This window comes from Perna viridis, chromosome 9 (assembly GCF_037379345.1).
Source record: "Perna viridis isolate PV_CMFRI_1.1 ecotype Kerala chromosome 9, ASM3737934v1, whole genome shotgun sequence".
Classification (NCBI taxonomy): domain Eukaryota; kingdom Metazoa; phylum Mollusca; class Bivalvia; order Mytilida; family Mytilidae; genus Perna; species Perna viridis.
The window spans coordinates 39,525,856-39,548,021 of NC_142453.1; the positions used below are offsets into that span (position 1 = coordinate 39,525,856).

General features: G+C 30.8%; 1 protein-coding gene across 5 annotated transcripts; it reads right to left on the reverse strand.

Moving 5' to 3' along the window:
- Positions 1-956: 956 nt before the first annotated feature.
- LOC148608461 (coiled-coil domain-containing protein 74B-like) lies at positions 957-20,992 on the reverse strand. Of its 5 annotated transcripts, none has more exons than XM_088544516.1 (10): positions 20,569-20,754; positions 17,572-17,611; positions 13,448-13,621; positions 11,284-11,473; positions 10,894-11,025; positions 9,768-9,833; positions 9,327-9,465; positions 8,407-8,584; positions 7,201-7,358; positions 957-2,829 (listed from the first exon to the last, which is right to left on the reverse strand). In XM_088544516.1, the coding sequence occupies exons 3-10, from the start codon at positions 13,580-13,582 to the stop codon at positions 2,691-2,693; spliced, it is 1,137 nt and encodes a 378-aa protein (XP_088400642.1). In that variant the 5' UTR covers positions 13,583-13,621; positions 17,572-17,611; positions 20,569-20,754; the 3' UTR covers positions 957-2,690. The 5 variants fall into 5 exon arrangements, with proteins under 5 accessions (XP_088400642.1, XP_088400643.1, XP_088400640.1 ...); XM_088544517.1 differs by having other exon boundaries at positions 17,491-17,611; XM_088544514.1 differs by lacking the exons at positions 17,572-17,611; positions 20,569-20,754 and adding an exon at positions 20,883-20,992.
- Positions 20,993-22,166: the final 1,174 nt, after the last annotated feature.

The window sequence follows — 22,166 nt, forward strand, 5'->3', positions numbered from 1 at the left end:
ATTTTGCTTCTTTTTTATGAAAAAAAAAAATACACAGGCAACACTAAAAGAACACACTGGTGAAATGCAGCTAGTGGAACATAAAATAGGCCTTTCAAGTTATTTTGGGACCATACCTTTTTCACAGATAAGTCCAGTATGAAAAATAAAAATTTAAATCCACCTTTAGAAGATTTTGCTTAACAGAGAACATTAAAGCTTATTGCTTATCCTTTACAGTAATGGTATGGTTTTGATCTCTGGTCTGTTAAATGACTTTAATGTTGGGAGTTGTTGCTACCTTACCAAGCCAGTAACAGAAATGTATAAAAGGTGATGTCAAAGAGACAACAATCCCACCTGGATGAAAGATATCGGCACTTTTTGTTACCATTTCATAGTTCAAATCTGTTTTTGTTCTTGTACATTAACTTTATATTTCGAGCATTCACTTTTTATGCGGCTGATATATAAAATTGTGAGCACATAATGGTATTGGAATGTCTCTATAATACAAAGACACTGGTACTCTTGCTATAACTTGCAAAACAAAATCTATGAACATGATGAAATTGTTTGACAAGGTTCCTTACAACAATAAGAAGGTAGAATTGATTTGGTCTGTTGTGCCCTTGACTAGTTAGGAATTATCATTTATGGCCTTATTTACATGTACTGTATGATATGTTAAATTTTATATACCACGGTACATGTATGATTAATATTTTTTCTGCACACATTTGTAAAAACTTCATTCTACCAGAATGAAAAAAAAGGTTACTATTACATCAATGAATACTTGGGGTTTGATGTTATTCAACTTTGGGCTCTAGAATCTGTATATGAAGATTTTTGAATTTGGACCATAAAATTTATATTAATAAATATCTTCCAACCGAAATGTAACTGACAATTGTGGATATAATATTTTGAAGCACATGTATTTATGCTATGATACTCAAGGATATAAAATAAAATAATTTATATGTTGGATTCATTTATTCATAATAAAATAAACATTGGTTTGAAAGAAATATACCTTCCAGTTTACAAGTAAACAGTTTTTGTTCAATAAAACAAAGTCCTTTATTACATTAAGCTATCACAATCCCTAGGGTGGAATGTATGAAGATAAAATATTAGGAACAAAATTGAATTAAAACAACAAATTCACAACTGGGTAAGGTCGAAGGTATATTCACTGACTGACTTTGACATAAAATAACCATAATGATGTCTTAATGTTTAAACTATGTACTTCTTATATAAATAATAAATATTTTGGCTATGTTGTCATTGTAACAATGTGTAACAAAAAAATTAACGATTTCTTCCAACTATATTACCATGACAACATCTAATACAGAACTAAATAAAAAAAATTAAGAAAACTGGAATTAAACCATTGCTTACTATCAAGGTGAACAAACAGGCAACACAAAAGTTCCTTTTCAAAAGAGAAAATATTAAATTTGTGGAGAAAACTATTTGAACTCTGGGATGTTCCTTTCAGACTGGTTTCACCCTATTGGAATAGAATGATTTTCTTTCCATAAATTCACCTGTTATCTAAATGAAAGTAGCCCTAGTCTTGGCATATAAAGTAATGCCAATGAAAAAAACATTAAGCACCAGAAATAAAAAGAAAGATAAGAAATATGTTCTAAGAAACACATGCACACTTTACAGTTTACAGACTTCACCATTAAAGAACACAATGAGCAAATGTGAAGTAACTGAAACAAAACTTGGTGTAACAGATGGTGTGAAATCAAATGCATAAATCTGGTATATCCTACCAGAGTACTTGCACATATTTACAATAAATGCAGGGTCAAAGGTCATTTGACCTGAGCACTTGCTATTGTGGTACGTAACAGACAAGATGACAACACACATATCTAAACATTGACTAATGAAGAAGATCTGAATATCAAATCTAACTGTCAATATGAAGTTTATAGTTTACATAGTGGAATTTTTTTTTTTTTCAAGAGATGAAAAGACCCAGACCTAACCATAATTACAAATGAATATGTTCACAATTCGGATCATCTATGGATAATGAATTTTTACTTTATTGAATAAAGTACATGTATCATTCCATTTTAGTAACATAGATGACATGATAAACTGTAAAAAGGTGGGGGGATAAACAGATTTTCATAAATACCAATTCATTAAAACTTACATATATAACCTGGTAGCATCTACAGAGTATACATCTACTGTACCGAATATAAGAAAAGCACTTTCCACATGTCAAAGAATATAATTCTAGGGTACAAACAAATAAACACATATCTTTTGACTTGTGTTGATAACTAAATGTTGTGAAATTTTGTACTAACCAAGTAAAACAGATATTTTTTATTTCATCTACAGGTATGAAGAACGAAGCAAGCGTCTGAAGTCTAAAATTACCTATTTAACACTTGAAAGAAACAAAAGTTCAAATTTCTGTTTTCTATGAGTTTGACAAAGGTCCATTTTCTACAAGTTTGAAAAAAATCAACTTAATGGTTTTTTTTACAGTACCGCCATATTTACCAGGTACAAACCACATTACAAAAATAAATAACGAACAATACTACACAAGTAAGCATCTTAATCCATATGGACAAAGTAAGCAATTTAACAAGCATTAGAATGAAAAAATGGACAACAAGCAAGTCATTCACAACACTATCACACAAACATATCACAGGTAATCATGGTAAAACTTCCTTCCGTAAGCGAGCTTTTTGTAAAATCTGAGTTCTCTTCCTTCTCTCTGCAGCTTTGTTTCCAACAGTCTGTTTCAGAGCAGGAAGGACAACTGTGTCATGATTTATGTAGGCTATATCAGGTCTGAAAATATGAAGTATATCTTACTAAGTAAGCTTGGTACATCTGGGCAATACTGTGTTGGGGGCAGTCCCTAAATCCAAAGTACCGGTGCTTTTCCATCTGACCAGTATTTGATCTTTGGGTTATTTAGTACCCTCTACAATTTTCAGTTTATGTAACTTAATGGTATAGTTGTTGAATGGGTACCAATATCCAGTTTTTAACATTACTGAAAAATATATTCAAGCTCAAGGACGTAGGGTACGGTGTTGGTGTCATATTTGTTACGTCGAAATCTGCAAATTTCGACGTCTTTTTTTTTGTATTGCGATGTACATCGTTCTATAATTGTTACTTGTAAAAAGAAGTGTGCTTATTTAATTTTTTACATAAAATAACACACACGGCATGTCTTATTATTTAATTATCCGACTCAATATTATTTTTTTCATACATTTTCGTCAATTAGAATGATCAGATTACATCTTGATATGGTAAATAGTTTGGCATCATTCATTTAAAATTGAAAAGAAAATTTTATCCTATGAGAAAAATGTTAAAAATTATGAAAACATATTTCGTGATGCGCTAAGAAAAAGTAAAACACCCTCACTAAAACAGAAAGCCAACAAACCTACAAGCAAACAAGAGGCTCCCAGGAGCCTGAATCACCCACCTGGTTGAATTTTGCCTTTCAAAGGCAATAAATTTAACAAGAAGTTGTCCAACAATTTTGACTCAAGAAGTCTTTGGTAGGGCTTATCATAAGGATCATTTCAACAATTGAAAGTTTCTTTTAATTTATCATAGTTTTCAAGATATTGACTGAAAACAGTTAAATAAAGTCATTTTTCCCCTTTCAAGGGCAATAACTCTTACAAGGAGTCATCTGACAAGTTTTATCTCTGAAGACTTTTGTAGTCCTAATAATAAGGATCATTTCAGCTATTGAAAGAATTTGGCTAAACCTAAGCCAGCACTCCACAGTATTGCAGAACTGCCTAATTTTAGTCTTGTAATCTGATGCTTTGTAATATTTATCACTTTAAAAAATTGTCAAGCATCTGTAAATCTATACATCTAGAAATAGCTCAAGCCAAGGCCTTCAGGATGCAGTAAAAATTTTCTGGAAAAAAATTACCCACAGCATATAGGGTTACCATAGAAACCAGTTCATAAAATCAGGTTTAAAAATATCAAATTTCCCGCAAAATATCTGAAATTTTTATTTCAATCCCTGAAACTGTTCAAACTTTTCACTTCAAAAACCCCTTCCTCATATGAGCATCGCCTGTTAGATTTTGAGCTATTTCACTTTGTAATCCACTTATTAAATTTAGCATGGTAAAAAATTGACTTACTTTCACTTTCACAATGAAGTCAAATTGTCATTGAAAAAAAGCCCATTCAACATTGAAAATATATAAAAAATTGCAAAATACTTTTAAAAGTCCCCTTTTTTCAGAAAATGTTTTATCAACAATAGATTCTTCATTTTTAATCACTTTAGCAACCACCGGTTTCCATTTATGTCATTTTTCATCCTAGCCAAAAGTGCGAAACTAAACTAAACTGTGGAGTGCTGGCTAAACAGTTTTGGAGATATATGTGACAAACTACTATCTAACCGCTATGTTCTATTTTTAGAAATGGCTGCCATGTTTTTTGATGGGTCAAAAATCCCCACATCAGTTCTATGCAGGATACCCCATGAAACATTCATACAAAGTTTGGTTTTAGTTGGTTAAGTAGTATCAGAGGAGAAGATTTTTGAAAGAAATAACATTAAAAATAGCAAAAATCTTTGAAAAAGGGCAATAACTCCAACATGGCTTAACGGATAAAAACCAAAATTTGAAAAGAATTAGACCTCATCATGCTAAACAATTTTACCAGTGTCAGAATTTAGCTAAACCTAATGTTTAGGAGATATATGCAAAAACCTGCTGTCTGACCTCTAGGTTCTATTTTTAATAACAGTGGCCATGTTTTTCGATGAATCAAAAATCCCCACGTCAGTTCTATGCAGGATACCCCAAGGAACATTCATAACAAGTTTGGTCTCAATTGGTCAAGTAGTGTCAGAGGAGAAGATTTTTAAAAATAGCAAAAACCGTTGAAAAAGGGCAATAACTCTAAGATGGCTTGACAGATTAAAACCAAAATGTGACCAGAGATAAATCTCATCATGCTGAAGACTTTTACTCTGTCAGAATTTAGCTTAACCTAATGGTTTTGGAGATATATGTGAAAAACTACTGTCTGACCTCTATGTTCTATTTTTAGTAATGGTGGCTATGTTTTTCAACGAATCAAAAATCCCCACATCAGTTCTAATCAGGATATTCCAAGGTATACCAAAATTTATACTAAGTTTGGTTCTAATCAGTCAAGTAGTTTCAGAGGAGAAGAGTTTTGCATAATTGTCAACGATGATGACGGACGACAATGATGGATGCCAAGTGATGGCAATAGCTCATGTGGCCTTTGGCAAAGCTCCCTCTTTGAGAAAATTTGAGAGCGAAATTTCCGGTTTTAATTCAGGGGGTCAAAAAGGCCACACCAGAATAAATCTTTTTTTTTTTGTTTTTGGTCGGATTTGAAAAAAAAAAAACAAAAAAAAAAAACATTTTTGCAATATATGTACAGCTTATTATATCTTACAGCTGAAATAATTGTCAAGAGGTCATTAAGACATGGAATATGTTGATTTTACAATATTTCACTAGCGAATGTGCAAGCGTGTGTCTACATATTTTAAAATACTTCGATACAGACACGCTGAATCCCGAATTCACCAGGGCATCATTGCATATAAACAGACAGGAGTGCGCGCAAGGTAGGGGGAGGGGGAGGGGCTTTCTTCTTCCTGTTTTCTTTTCAACATTTCTTTCATTATTTTATCAGATTTGCTAAAACCTTTTTTTTTCAATTCATTACATCCACAGTTGTATTAATTCAATCTAGTATGTCATAACTTTTCAATACTTTTTATTGTTTTTAAGTTTGACCTTTATAGAGTTTTTATGTCGCAAAACAGAACGTTACTTTGGTAACCTCAAAAATGTGCTTTGTGACATTTTTGTTACACAGGGTTTTACATTATATATATAACCCATTTGTTAAGCCAAAGGAAATATGAAATAATAAAACCATAGAGAAGGATGAATACATTTTTAAGTATATGAAGAAATCGACTCAACACCATTTGCCTTTTTGAACAATTCCTTCGAATTTCGCATGGTGTACACGTGAATAAATAAAATATACAAATTTTAGATGTTGTGACATTTTGGTTAGACACAGACAAAATGCTGCGCTTAGATATATGTTCAACCAAGTACCATTATTTTTAGGATATACTACCTGCAGCATATATACATGTAAAACTCAAAATTTCATAGTTATTAGTTCACTCAAAGCTAACGAAAAAAGCTTTTGATAAAGACGGGGTAGCATGCAATGTGTAGAAAACATCGGAAAAAAGACAATGTGACATCACAACATACGTGTGTATTTATCTAGTATTAGACAATAAAACTCATTTTTAGAATTAACATGATATTCTGAATATTTATACAGTCCTTTAAGCGTGAATATACTTTGGTAAAAATACTATTCATTGTTATATTTTACAATGGTAAGCAAGAATTTGTCAATTGCCAACATCGAAAAAATTAAGATTTGTGTGACATGATTGAAATAAGGACAAAAAGGCTATTAACCAAAAGACTGATTGAATATTTTATATATATTTTCATTGTGGTTATGTAATAAATTGTCATTATTCTTAATAGAAGTCCCAATTAAAAAAAGCTATTTGCATAACTTTAAAAAGAAATGTCTAGCATTTTGTCTTCAAATCAATTTCTTTCCATTTTTACAATGTCCACATCAAAGGGGAGACATTGGTGATATTGTAATACGCTTTGATATTATCATTACGTCATGAAAAATATGACATTGTCTGCAGCACAAACTGCTCTTCCCAAAAAAGTTTGTTTTATCAAAATACGCCAAGAAACAACTTAGATATATTGCTGAAATGGGAAGCAAGCATTTCTTAATGTTACCCGTCCACATATGAAAATGGACGTTCTTGTGATCGAATAGTGTTTTCCCTCTGCAATTAATGGCATCTTTTAAGGATATATGATTATAATCCTAAAACAACAACCATTTTCAATCATTTTAATATCTATATTGCATTTGATAACTCCACATTCTAATAGCAACATTCAAGTTTTCGTAACCAGCCCGGTTCAGTCGAATGTGACACCAACAACGTATGGAACGTCAAAACAAAGTGTTAATCTGTAACTTCCAAACTACTAACTTCAAAAAAATTTTCTAAAGCAGAAAAGTTAATTAATGAATGAAATTTCAACTTACAATTTTCTTGATGGATTTTTGAGACCAATTTTAGGCAGGGCTTTCTCTTGTTCTTTGGCATCATCTTCAGCAATGTATGCCTTGGCAAGGAGATAGGCATCCGGAGTCCATTTGTGGGAGTACAGTACATCTCGCAAGTCAGACTTCAATGAGTCAAGCTGAAATTATAATAAAGACCTAAAGAGTCAACACCTGAAAGTTGTCACCTTGGAACATTTGATACAAATAATGAGATGGTGTCAAACTAGATCAGGGCCTTATCTAGAGGTTGAAATGGGCAAAAACATTTCCTTGTTTAACCTCACTTATCAAATTTGTCATCTTCAACAAGAAGATTTTTGTATTGGATTACATTGACAAAAATGTCAAAATGATTGTTTTTCAAACAGAATTTACTATTCCCTTTGTTATCTATGTCTAGATTAGGTCCATAGTTAGATGCATGCTAAACTGTAGTGTGAAATTTCTTAGATTGTATGTAAAAAAAATGCTACATGTAGTTGAACGTGAGATTTAATCTTATGGCAGAAGGTATGAAGACTTCTTAAACACTTTTTACAAATTCAAAATCAAACCAAGGCATGTGGAAAAAATATCTTGGGTAATTATAGTTGTAAATGTATAAGATTTCTTGGGATGAATAATCAACTTCCATGATGTAGCAAAGCAAAATCTAAGACTTGCATGGGAAATGAAGGAACTGCCTCAATAATACAGTGGATTCCTTTTAATTGCATAGCCTATTTGTTAGAAAAACACATGCAATTAACAGAAATCATCACTTCAAAAGAAAATACCTAATATTTTCAATGGTTAAGTGGAAAAATTCTTTTATCATGTAAAATTAGATTCCTGCCATAGTGTCTAGTCAAAACCAACAGAAAATATTGTTGTAAAAACACACTTCTTTTCAAAACTGAGGTATTTCACAATACAATGTATTGTTTAACCCATTTAGGTAAATTGTACTTAAATTTTGAAAAATATTTATGCATTTAAAAGGAACTTTCTAATTTTTTGTCCTATCTTGTGCTAATCTGAGAAATTTTTCACATGGATAAAATAGAAAATGTTTTTGTTCTTTGAGTTTCTATGCAAATGACAGGTATGTGATCAAGTGGAATCCATTGTTTAAAACCAATGATAAATTGGGGTCTCAGTGAATCATTTCTTCATAAATCAAAAGCTCAGTAATCTGTCTCCTACCTCATGTTTCTGTTGTTCATTCACATGCTGAAGGTGTCTGATAACAGCTTCACACTCAGATAAGGTTGGAGGTCGTTGAGGATTATTAAATAGAGTTATATTCCCTGATGACAGCTGCTCTGCTAATGGACCTCCACCCTGAGTGACTTGGTACTGTAATGTCTCTATCTTTTGTGACCTAAAATACATATGTATATCATTATATAAAAAACGAAACAACATGTGACATCGTCCACTTAAAGTTAGCCCCTTTAGCTGTTACATCAGCTCCTCTGACATATTCATGATATTGTGAATAGAGCTGGTGGAATTATTGCATGGAAGTGCAAGCATTAAGTAGATTTATAACTACTGTAACAAAGATATAGTCATTAAATTTACTTATACATTGTTATTTTGTTACTTATTTCTTCCTGTTAAAAAGCCGTAAGGGCTTGTTATTATTGTCACATGACACTGTGATTTTTATGTGACAAGATCCGTAAATCCATTCAAAACATAGGGTAGACTACAATACAATCTAATTAAAACTATCTGTCCACTTTGTACCCTCATTCAAGTGCTAGTTTTAATTTGATTGACTAAAATATTATCTACTACATAAAAAATCAGTTTATGCATAAATATGATAAAAATTTGATGCTTCACTATTTCTTCACCATAAGTTTGGGTGTGAATTCTGATAACTATGCATCAGAGTGATGTATAAAAATAAATTGAGAACATAACTTACAAGCTAAAGCAACAGCTTATATGTGTCTTTTTTCAAATTGGTGTTTAATATACATTTTATAGCAATAGTTACATGGTAACCAGTGAATTACTTTTTACATATATTGCAGAACTTAAATGGAAGCTTGTGACTTGCTGCTTTTTTCTATACATGAACAGCTTTGAATGAATGGTAGCATGTGACTTACTGTTTCTTTTTAATATCTTCAGCTTGTTCTAACAGATTAGTAAGATAAGTATTTCTATTCCTAGCTTCACGTAAAGCTATCTTTAATTCTTTTATTTCTTCTTCTAGAAATATTATCTTCAGCTCATCTATTCTTTCTTCTGAAAACATGAAACAAATTGCATGATTTTTAAAAATAGGCACAAACTGTCTAGTATTTAAAAAGTGTTTCAGTCATACAATTAAAAAAACAGTGAATGCTATTTGGTGTAATAGCTTGCAATGCAATGAAACAGTAACACAACTAAATCTGTTCAAATGTTGTGTTAATTGTATGGTTAATTCTTAAAAAAAAATTAAGATTCAATTGTACTAATATGAATAGGAGAAATTTTAAATAAAAAATGAACATAATTAAAGGACATGAATGAAGTAGCCATTATTTCGCTGTGTTGTATCTTACCACGAGATCTTCCAGCTGAGCTAGTTATTTCTATAGTTTGTGAGATCAAAGAGTTTGAAGAATATTCTGAAAATCAAACAATTAGTAGATATAAAATAAAATCACAACAGGTAGAACACAATCTTTCCACAAACTTCCATTCTTTAAAAAACGACATTTGATGGCAAATTCAGATCCCAAATATCAAAATTGCAGTTACGTAGGGACATCTTATCAGATTTTTTCTGTATATTCTATTCAATTACTGATGTAAACAAATGTTTCATTACAAATCCTATTTCCCTCTCTGACAAACCATAAAAAATATTTAAAAAATACTTGTAAGAGGTTTGCTATTCGTTTTCTATTTTCTTTTAATAGAAACATTTTGTGGGTACGAATAATTTCTTCAATTCTTCATAATACAAATAAAAATTTGGTAACACAGTATATATGTATATCAAGGAATTTACTTTCAGGACTTGTGGAAAGATTTAAGAGGAAAGTTAGAAACACCAGTTAGAATAAAATATTAAATAAAACAGTGTAAAAACTTTAATACTAACAGAGAAACATTAAAAACACATTGTAAGTAACCAATATTACAAACTTCAATCAACAAACTGTTGTACAATGTAAACTGTATGTTATATTTCACACAGGAAAATATATCAAAGATATTTATTCATTTCAAGGGAGATAATAACCTGCTCCAGTGGAATGTGAAGCTTTTTTTTTTCATGTTATTGATAAAAGAACTTTTCGTTTAATGAGTACTGTCTTAGTATTAGATATAAAACATGCAAAATATTATACAAGGCTTGACAAAATAAAGTCTTCCAACAGGGAAATGGTAGGGTTACTGTAGTCACATCAAACACTCCACACACCATTTGTTGAAAAGTTAAGCTTGATTTGCAAAGTCTTAAATCTTAAGAGGAAAAATACTCCTTCTTTTAACCACTGGACCCAGAGTTCTTTAAGTAAATGCTACTATATGGTTAAAGGAAGAATTTACTTTGCCTAGCCTCTTAATAAAGATTAGAAAGTTAAACAATATAAATTAGAGAAAAAAAGTTAAAGAATAACGGTAAAAATTATTGTGGTATAATTAAAATAATGTAAAGGAAATAAAAAGACTTTTTACCTTTATCCATACCACCAGCACCCCCTCGAGAACGAGACTCTTCCTTACGACTTTTGTGACTATTTGTGCTAGCGCTTCTCTTCTCAGATTGCTGCTGGCTCTTTTGGCTCATTACAATTTTAAACTGAAGGTCTAAAAACATAGTACATTGTAATTTGTTATAATTAAAGTTAAATTAGAATTATTTTGTATGGCAAATACTGGAATCAATAACACTAAAAATATGACTATCTTCATTTAACATTTAACAGAAACAAGTTACATAGACCTCTGTACACTTCTCCATATCTTTCTTTAATTTCTTTTTCAGTGCCTGTATTTCCTCGAGAAGTCATGGGAGATGCAACCTTCAGTGCCTCTATATCCTCTTACAGACAACAAAGAACTCACCTTTATTTTCTTTTTTTAGTGCCTCTATTTCTTCATGAAGACATCGGAGGACTTCTTGATGTTGCTGTTTGAGGAATCCAATACTCCTCTCCAGGTGGTGGATCCTCTGAGGTGGTGCCATTTCTGAAACATCTTTATCTTCTTCAATTTCATCTTCCTTCTTTCCTTCTAGTGTTGGATTGTGTTTGTCCTAAAATTTTTGTGAAACTCAACTTTTATCATCCAACAACTTATTTCATCAGTGTTATCTATTATGATCAAAAAGACTAAAAAATTAAAGGTATGGAAAAGTTAGAAGTGTTCCTACTTTTATGGGATGGTGATTTAAACAGTGATTTTACTGTGAATGGAGTTAACCATTGAAGACAAGCCACAAAGACACAGTCAGGCCCAGCGGTCATATGGGGTGGGGGGGGCCTTTCCTGTCACCATTGTTGTCATATAGTCATTGTCGTTATGGATAAATGTCAACTGTTACAGTAACAGACTTGGGAATAATAGAAAGAAGAATTTATAAGATTAAGTGCAAAAAATTGCACCAGCAACCAGCACTTAACCTAAATACAAAATAGAAAAATACAATAAAGTATTCAACATGAGTGTAATCACACCTTAAGATAGCTCTGAAAGGCCCCCATAACATAAGTAATAAAATCCATGGTAACAAAACAATGACACTTCTTAAAAATCAACCTAAAAAGTAATATAATGACACAAATAAGGATGAAACTATTCATTGCAAAAATCAATGTCTGACAATAGTTTTGTATTGTGAGGTAGGAGTTTTGTTACAGCCCTAGACTCAAAGAAACATAATGACAAGTGTATGAAATCAGATAGAGGCTAAAAATAACTGCCTTTTCCTATTTGACTATTCACAGGCTGCATGTGAAAGACCATGTTTTACTGAATTCCACTGTTGATATTTCCCAGATATGCAAACAGGGACTAATATTAGAACCCCAGGCATGTATTCCCATCAAAGTGTAAATATTTTATAAATATGCATTATTCTACTTAACATCTGTTAATTGCATAGAAACTCAAAAATCAAAATAAATTCCCATCTTATCCAAGTAAAAAATTCCTCCTATTCGCAAAAATAAATAAGACCAAAAATTAGAAAATTACTCTTAATTGCTTCAATACTTTTCAAAATTTACTTAAAATGTTCCTAAACGAATAAAACAACAATACATAGAGAAATACCTCATTTTTCTGAAGAACTTTGTTTTTACAACAATATTTTTCTTTCTTTTGACTAGACCCTATGGCAGGAATCTAGTTAGACATGATAAAAGAATATGTTCCACTCTAACATTGAAAATATTAGGTATTTTCCCTTGAAATGAAGATTTATGTTAATTGTATATTTTTTTCTGATAAATAGGCTACGTGATTAACAGGAATCAACTGTATAAAACAAATTCAACAGACTTCAAAAATCCAAAACTGAGTAGACTAGTTTCTCTACAAAATGGCCTACCTTATTACACATAATTGTTCCGTTGTCCACAAGAATATGTTTAAAAGTACGTTCAGTGTTCCTATTGGATCTTGTTTTGTACATGTACATGTACTTTAAATTAAGAACAAGGGTTTAAACTAATTTGAGTTTTATTATGTTTACATTAGAGGATTAAGTCTCTAATCTGGTATAACTCATACAGCAAGTAAGTGTTGTCTTCGATAGTAAGTCTGATTTGTTGTGCATATATTGTCCCAATATATAAGGGTTTTAATTATAGAATGGTTTGCAGTGGGCATGTTGGTATAAAGGATTGAAGGACAAAACATATTTAAATAATACATCTAATTGATGACCAAATTGAATTGTTGAAATAATAATTCTATTTTTGGTCAATGATAAGGAATTTCTGAGAGAATCATAATTGCAAAGACTATATGTCATTACCATTTCCATAGTACTCTTACCACAAGTATTGTTAAAGAAAGCTGCATTCACAGTACTCAATTTCTATGCTACATTGCACAAATATACAAGAGTCTGTATAAACATTTTGCAGATACTAGCCAAAGTAGTCAATTTCAACATAATATGTCCTACTCATAAATACAAGGTTTAAATAAATTATTAAAGGCAAAAGGCACAGACTTGACCTTCAATGTAATAAGACTTATATGACGTCGCATAATAACATACCTTGACAAACGGTTTTGGATAGCGTCCCCTGTCCAGCGTGTTGATACGTGACCACTGTGGTAGCGTACTCAGGGGAGGTAACTGGTTCATTGATAGATCAGCGATCTTCTCCTGAACAACACCCTGTTTAATCATATTACTGTCATCATTGCTTTGTCATTTATAGAGTTTTTCCTGGAATAAAAAAAACATATGTTAAGAAAAGTTCTACCCTTCTACTCCAATCCATATCAATTAATTCATTTACGATCGATTAATAATTTTTATAAATAGTGATATTTATATATCAGTTCAGGTCTTGTCTGACACACTTGGTCTGACTCACATTTTTTTCAATTTCTCAATTTGCTGTATACAGGAATAATAAATGTTAATATTTATCTTTAATCAGTAAAGACTTTCACTGTACTGACATAATACTGAATGTAACAATGCTATAAAATATAGAACAATATCATTTATTATTACCAAAATAAATAATTCAATAAAGTGCTCTCTTTCTATTTATTGTCCCCTACTGCTATTATTTTCTAAACTGAGTATTTCTGGAGAAGTTGTAATTTTATCATTTTTTTTAAATCTTGCTTAACTTACATTTTGTTTTTTAACAAAAAATAATATTTATCCACACAGCAACTTTACACTGTTTATAACACATCCCATCCCACACCTGTATGTTTTACCAATCCATACCGATGTTCTTCCCAAATATAATACAGTTTATATTACTTTCATAATATCACAGTTATCAGAGTTTAATTGGAAATTCTTTACCTGTGTCTTATCAAATATGTATGACCACAAAGGGTTATGGCCTATCATCTTGAACAGAGCGTTCAATTGATCTAAATTAAACATTTCAATGAATAAGAAAACTTTTAGATGAAAACATATTTGTACTGAATTCTGCTCGTCATTTTGAGAAGGCTATATACCATGTATCCAATTCCGGTGGAAAATGTTAAATGAAACATTTTACCAAGTTGAAAAATCGACCCATTTAAACACTGATTTTATTAGAAAATTGCCCATTCTTAAAATTTCATTGTAGGAACATTTTTTAAAATTTACAGATGATACAAGCAGAACAATAAAATTTGTTTTTAAGAATAATCTATACCCTCCAAAAAGTTGAAAAAAATACCATAGATTTTTACACTTAAAATTGAGCAACAATCTGCTCATTATAATTGATAAAGTTAGAAATAGATATTTTGTATCATTCTGGAAATACCCAACATTATGTTTTTTTAAATAGTCAAAATTGCAGTTTATAGCTTAACATGTAAACTGGTCCAAGACTTGACAGAACAGATGGTAAATCAATCAATGACTGATTTATGGTCTCACGAGAACTATCATATAGACATGTTCTACATGGTTAACCAAATAAGCACTTGAATAAACTAACCTGGAATATGAGAATGAGATATTTATGATCATCGATGAAAACATTAAGTTTTTATATGGTTTAAAAGCCTAATTCAGAGTATTAATTTTGATACATGTAAGCTGAAACTGTTTTAGACAATGATGAATTCACTTATTAGTCATGAAATGGATGAATCTGTCCACTGTTCACCCATAAATCTTGTGTTATATTCATATTAATGCAAATCATTTACATACTAGTCAAAGAATTGTGCTGATTGGTTCAGGGAATATAATTGTATTGTTACCCAAAACTGTTAAATATAAATATCTGGTCTTTTCATGGATTCCTACTTTTGAACACAAAAGAAACACATTTTCTTCATAACATACTTGATTAATAACTCTCTGAGATCTGAGGTCATAACCCAGACTTCTGGAAAGTTCAAATTCATACTCAAGAAATTTGGTCTTGCAAGAATTTTTAATAAGTACCAATATTTGTAGAAACCAACCAAAGTTTACTGAACAAAAACAACAATTAAATTTGTGTAATCTAAATGGACAAGTTATGTCTACATGTCAAAAACCACATCTCCACAAGACCACTTATAATATGATCAAAAAGACACCATATAAATACAGGAGAAAGGGGGGAAATGTGGAATTTGTCCGAGAGAACAACCCTTAAAACAACCAAAAACAGTATATGGGCCTTCAATAAACAGTAACAAATTTCAAGAGGCTACCTTAAATTGGCCTTTAAAATGACAAATATCTTCAGCAAAATGGGCATCTCACTTAACCCTAACAATATAAAATACCAAAACTCAAAATCAAAATTTTAAGTCTGTAAATACAATAACCCAAGGGAGATAAACATTCTGGCAAACAAAAGCACACATAATCACCTGCACCCAGAGAACAATCGAGTTAATATCAACACAATTCCCTTTAAATCTTACATTAAATAAGAAGATTAATCTATTTAAATATCTAACAGAGTACAATATTTACTTTGGAGAAATTGGTACCTAACAGATTTTATCATTTAAATATAAGTTTGCACTATATCTAATTCAATATAAGAGCAGTACCTATAACATGTATGTTTAATACTTAAATACCAGTACTTGTTAGAATAAGGAAACAATTGAAACATATGGTTAACATGGTCACAAGAACCAACCACTTGAAATGTTTAGTGCTGGTAGTTTTGCTAGCCGTGAAACCAAAATCATAGACTGAATGTCAGACTGATATAGTGATATAGTCCCCGAGTACATCCTTTAGGTAAAATAGGAAATAACTCTAATAAAATACATTGTACACATTTAGGAGCTAGTTACTCCATCAAAAGCATAATTTTCAAAATGATTTTTACCTCACAGAGTACAGTAGTAGGGATCCTGCATGTTCTACATCGTAACTAGTAAGATGGTTAATTCCTAATTTTGTCAATTGTTTAATTGATAGATTTTTTAAGGTGTCTGTTTTGCCTGATTCTTACACAAACTTTAACTTAACACTTAAAATCTTTTTTAAATATATCTGATATTTCAATTGGATCAAAAGTGTATAATGTAGAATGGTCATGACACAATTCAATTAAGTTAACAATAAATTAATTCAAAAATCCAAGTAATATTTTTAAAAGCATTACAATATGTAATGGATTAAATGGATTGGACCAGTCAATGTAGGTCACTTTATTTTTTTATATCTATGAAAAACTAGGACCCTTATTCTGAAAAAGTGAAGCTAAGCTATGAGGAGCAACCTTAAAATTAAAATTATAATAAAATGCTTAGCATGGCACAGCATGATACGACTGAAGAAGTCAAAACCTGAACAGTTAGGGCAAGTATGTCAACACCATTCAAGCATGATACAACTCCGAATTTTGAATTTGATTAAAAATTTGACACATAAGAATTTGACCATATCAAAGTGGCTCCTTCTTGAGCCTTATTCCAGAACTGTTCAGGTCACAACCCCAAGCCTTCCTTTTGTGTTATGGCACCTGTGGTACAATTTCAACAAGATCCACTCTCTAATATTTGTCATTGTCTAGATATAAAAAAAATGCTAAAAAATGCTTGTTTGTGTCTGATGCCCCCCTTTTCTTTTGGGGTATGACACCTTGTAGTATAATTTAAAAATCTATACACTTAGTACATTTATACTCAAGTTATTCATGTTATTGTCTGGAAAACAAACAGTCCACAAACGACAACAGCATGATATCAGTATATGACCACATACTTATTTTTAATAAAATGCAGAAGACTAGTCTTAAACATGAAGTGAGGTTAATTTAATACAACAAGTTCTCATTCTGTCTGTTTCTATATCTTTTCACTACTAAGGAAGTGTTCAGAATACATCCCTACTTCTGTTCAACAGCATTTATCGCAGGGCTATCTCATATTTGTAAAACACTTAAGTGAGGAAATTTTGCTTTTCTTGAAAAGGCTATTACATTTTATAGGAAAAAATGACAATTTTTTCATACCTTTTATATTCAGTAAAAGAAAAATAAACCTAACAACTGGAGGTATATCTAAAATATTGTAATAAGGAATTGTGTCTGATCATTTTTCCATATATTTTTTTTTCACTACATATAAAATAGTAGGTTTGTTGGCAGATGCAAAATGTGTATAAGTTACATTTCAATAGCACAGCAAATCAAACAAATTCATCCATAGCCCGACATTGGAGTTAAGTCTGTAATTAATGAAGACAGTTACCATAAACCAGTGTGTCCAATTTACAAAATATTGATCAATACTGAAAAAAAAGTTGGGGTATAACATTATTTGTATGAAATATAAGTCAAGGCAAGAAACATTACAAATAGTATATCCCATCTAGAAACATGGGTTTCTAAAAATGAATAACGATATCACATTCACCAAAGTTTAGTAAAATAGTAAAGTTACATTGTACCAATCTAGTTGCATAGCATCGTTCTTTAGCTTTTATAAAAGATACTGCACAAATATTGCTCCCAACATAATTGATATAATTTTAGTTCTTGATCATGATATTAAATTAGTATTAGAGAGGAAAAAAAATTAAAAATATTTCACTGTACAGTAAAGCACTACAGGAATAAATTTAACATCTTGATATTTCAGGCAATCCATTTTGTTCTTGATTACCGGTACTTAAGTTACGCATAAACAAAGAGTATTCAAGAGAACCAAGATTTTAGTGGAAATCTGTGCAATGATTTGACTTCCCCTATTTCATCTAGATGAAACGAAAGACATTGACAGTGTTTTACACTCTTGACCCTTGCAAAGCTTGGTTTGAATTAAATGCCTTAAAAATCTAAAAAAAAATTAGGATTTTTGTGTATTGCTGATGTATAAACTGATATGAAACCACAGAAAATTGTTCACTTGTTTGAGTGGAGCAAAACACAATGAGCACCCAATCTTTGACCTTCACTCACGTACATATGTAAGAACCTATTATTCATCAATCCTGCCCATGGGAGGAAATTTCCAAGAAAATAACATCCTTTTCTTTCACATTCCTGTTTCAATATGTATTCTTATAAACCATATGGAATTGAAAGAAGACAACTGCTTCTTAAATGTCTAAAAGGCTCAAGTTAATGAACAAATACCTTTGTAGCATTTTTGTTCTACATCCATTTTGAATATTATTTTTTTTTTAAAAGATACCAACTTCAACCAAGTTTTCTTCTATTAAAATGCTCAAAGAACAGAAAATTAGATTTAAAACATTGTAAGAGCTTAAGAACTTGACAGGGATAGACAATGAAGACTGTGGTAAATTCAGAAATAGGTTTCTAAGATATTTAACAGTTATTCAAGTCCTTCAATGTTAAATGCACTGAATGGCCCAAAACAAAACAAAATCCATTCTCAAGCATGTTTTGACAAATTAAACCATTTTAAAGTACTGGTACTAGTTGATGTGTGAATTTGACTTGATGATTGTAAAAAATAAATTATTATACGTTGGCTGTCACCCAATAGTAATAAGTTTTAAAAATATCATTGTCTTGCCATGAATGGACTAAAATTCTTGACCTTCTGACATTGAGTTCACAATAACAAAATAATAAACAAACAAAAAATTCAAATGTCTCTTCTGCATTATAATTTGCCAACACATTTGGAAGAAAACAAGACACTTTTACTGAGGGCATATTGTCTGTACCAGGAATAGCAATACAAGTGGTATTTCTGTTCAAAATGATGCTGATCATGACTGGTCTTTTTCTTCACATCCTCTATGAAATTAATCATTTTAAGTACAGATTCAAAATTTGTAGGGTTATTACAAATTTCCCAATGTAAGAAAATGACAGGTATTTTCTAAAAAAAAGGATGCGGTTAGAAAAGGCCAGCAATATCATTGTAACTAAAAATCATAAATCAAATTACCAAAATTAAAAACCATTAAAGCTTTTGATCTGTAACAAATTACTTCTTACTAACATAAGAATATACCAAAAATTATCTCAATACATGGATGTATGTACATTTGTATCATCAAAAAAAATATGTCTGGAATGATATTTGCCATGACCTGTAATGGTAATTCATTTAAAAAACATTTATCAAAGACATAATAAAATTCAGTAAAGTTAGGAGAGGATGTTAGTTAAACAAAATGTACGAAGCCAAAGGCCTATTGTTTATCAGTTATAATTTTTAACACTGTTAATGTTTAGCAATGTTTCAGTAAAAGGGGTCAAATCACATTCTTCAATTTGTAATAAAAGAGACAAAACACCCAAGGCCAAATTTTAATACAAAGTTGGTTTACCACAGCCTGAGGGCCATAAAAAATATTTAGTCGGTCATTAGAATTTTCTTTGGGGGGGGGGGGGGGTATTATATTGAATATTAAAATTGAAGAATCTGACCACACAGTGTTGATACAATAAATTTCCAACACAGAAATTTTTGTTTTGACAAAAAACACTGATGCAAAGTGAGAACAGATCATCAGTAGTTGTAACCAGTTCCAATATTTTTTGCTTAAAACAAACATTGTTGTTCGATTCCATGATTACTTGATGGCAAAAATCAAACCAGTATGCCATACTGACTCAATCTTTCGAGCACTTAAAACCAAGACAGTTTACAAAGCGCCTCTAAGAATAAAAACTAAAAACAAAACCCCACACGGACAGGAACTGAAAATAATCCAGGAGTCAGAAAAATTAGAAAAAAAACCTTTCCAGTCAAGGTTAAAAAATGAGTAAAGAATCTATTTTTTTATTCTGGCTCAAATAAAAAGGAGTCTAAACTTAACCCGAAAGTGATAAAAAAAACCCAAAGCATATTCGGAAATCCTGATAATGATATTCTTTTTATATTAGGATTTGGATATTAATTAGAGTTATTGATGGCCGTGATTTTACCAGCTTCTGGCATCAGACTTTAGGTTTATCACGGAGACTACAATATCACTCTGCTACATTGTAAATTTATACATATACCAATCCAGCATAAACTGAACTACCTTACTGAGGTGTCATACTAACTTTGTGATTTAGTAATGCCTTTAGTATACAAGAACAGAATAAGAAGGCAAACGTTCATAATGAGATAAATAAAAGATACATGAAATGAATTGCTCCTTTTCAGTGTATTTTTTGATATTCATTGCATCCTGCTGCCAAACACCAAAAAATATGAAAAAGAAATCCAAAAGATAATAGACAAACTGAGATATACATTGTTCTTCTAATCACTTACCAATTAAATATATACACAAAGAAAAATTATGGTTTTGCCAGTTCACTTTAACCTCCAGACATCATTCTTAACATTTCCAAATTAGTTAAGTTCGATTTTAGTGACATAAACAAAGAGCAAAATATCTTAATTTCTAGCTCAACACACACATTGGCATGTGGCTTTTCATATGCAAATTTGACAGGTACGCCGTATCTATAGAAAATATTTGACCTCGCCAAGTATTTCCGGTATCAAATTTATCGGTTGAGAAGATATTTAGGGAATAAAGTACTATTTTAAAGTGTAATGTGCATCTTATGGTGAATTCATACTTAAGTATTGATGGGGCTTCATGGTTCAACTTAAATGTCTAGGCTGCTGAAGAGAAAAAAAAACCCGTTGCTAGCCAAGGATGTTCAAGGGAGATAAGCAGAAAACAGATACAGCTAAAACACCAAAAAGAGACATTTCAATATGCAACGCACCAAATTAACATTTAATGACCACAAAATTAGTACTAAAACGATTTATACTTTGGCTGGGATTTTTTTTTCAAAAAAAAAAAAAAATGGTAATTCAAATTTTGTTTTAAAAAAATAAAAATATTTTGAAAAGAGCTGAAAAAAATAAAATAATTCAGAATTTTCAAAAAAAAAAAATAAGATTTGAAAAATCTGAAAAAAAAGAAGAAAAGAAGGAAGAAAAAAATGAAAAAGAAGAAGAGGAAGAAGGAAATGGAAAAGAAGAAGATGAAGAAGAAGAAGTGTATTCAGTGCATTAAATATAGTTATTAAATTTACCATGTGTTAACTTTTTTTAGTTTATTTTCTATAGGGGTCCATGTTACTCATGTTTTTTAGTTCTTTGTTGATTTTAGTTTTTTGTGTGCTTTATATGCGTTTGTATATATGTATGTTGGTTGATTTATCTGATTTGCAGGCTACCGTTCATTGACGATATATAGGTCGCCTAAACAGTTATTCAAGAAACACTACAAACAGGTATTATTTAAACACTTTTATTTGCAACATATCTTGGTAAATGTCAAAGATATCATTCTTAGATATGTCTTCAATATAACTTGTGTATCATCTGTTCTTGCAGAAATAATATCAGAAGGGTCAAAATTTTGATCACTCATAAAATTAAATAGAAAAAATAGCTATTTAAATAGTTGTGCAAAGTTCTATAGTATCTTTTTAGGAAAACTTTTTTCAAAACTTTAACTGAAATGAAGTACCTTTATATTATTTACAGATGTACAGGAAAGCGGAAGACAACTCAAATGTATTTGTGAATGGCCCACCAGTCATGCTTCCTATTGAAATAAGTAATGCTCCTTGGACGGTCATGCCGTAAAGTGTCAGAGTAGCAGGTGAAAGGTAAGCAAAATTTTATGATTGTTTTAATGTACAGAACACAAGAATGCCTAAAAAAGAAAAAAAAACTGCTGCCATACATTATTATACAGAACATTTTGAATTATATGTTCAGCTTTATTATATTAAATAGTTAAGTTTAGCTAAGATGATTGTCACGTAGCTTTTACCTATGTTTTATTAATATCATTTTATACTCATTCATGTATACATATATTATGGTGTAATTTACATTAT

What these genes read in the sequence shown, in the direction of transcription:
- LOC148608461 (XM_088544514.1), bottom strand. Translation starts at nt 13,582, where the DNA reads ATGATTAAACAGGGTGTTGTTCAGGAGAAGATCGCTGATCTATCAATG. An exon ending in TGCTGGTGGTATGGATAAAG is followed by an intron (nt 9,834 to 10,893) that starts GTAAAAAGTCTT and finishes TTTGATTTTCAG; the next exon opens with AATATTCTTCAAACTCTTTG. An exon ending in ATGAACAACAGAAACATGAG is followed by an intron (nt 7,359 to 8,406) that starts GTAGGAGACAGA and finishes TTATAATTTCAG; the next exon opens with CTTGACTCATTGAAGTCTGA.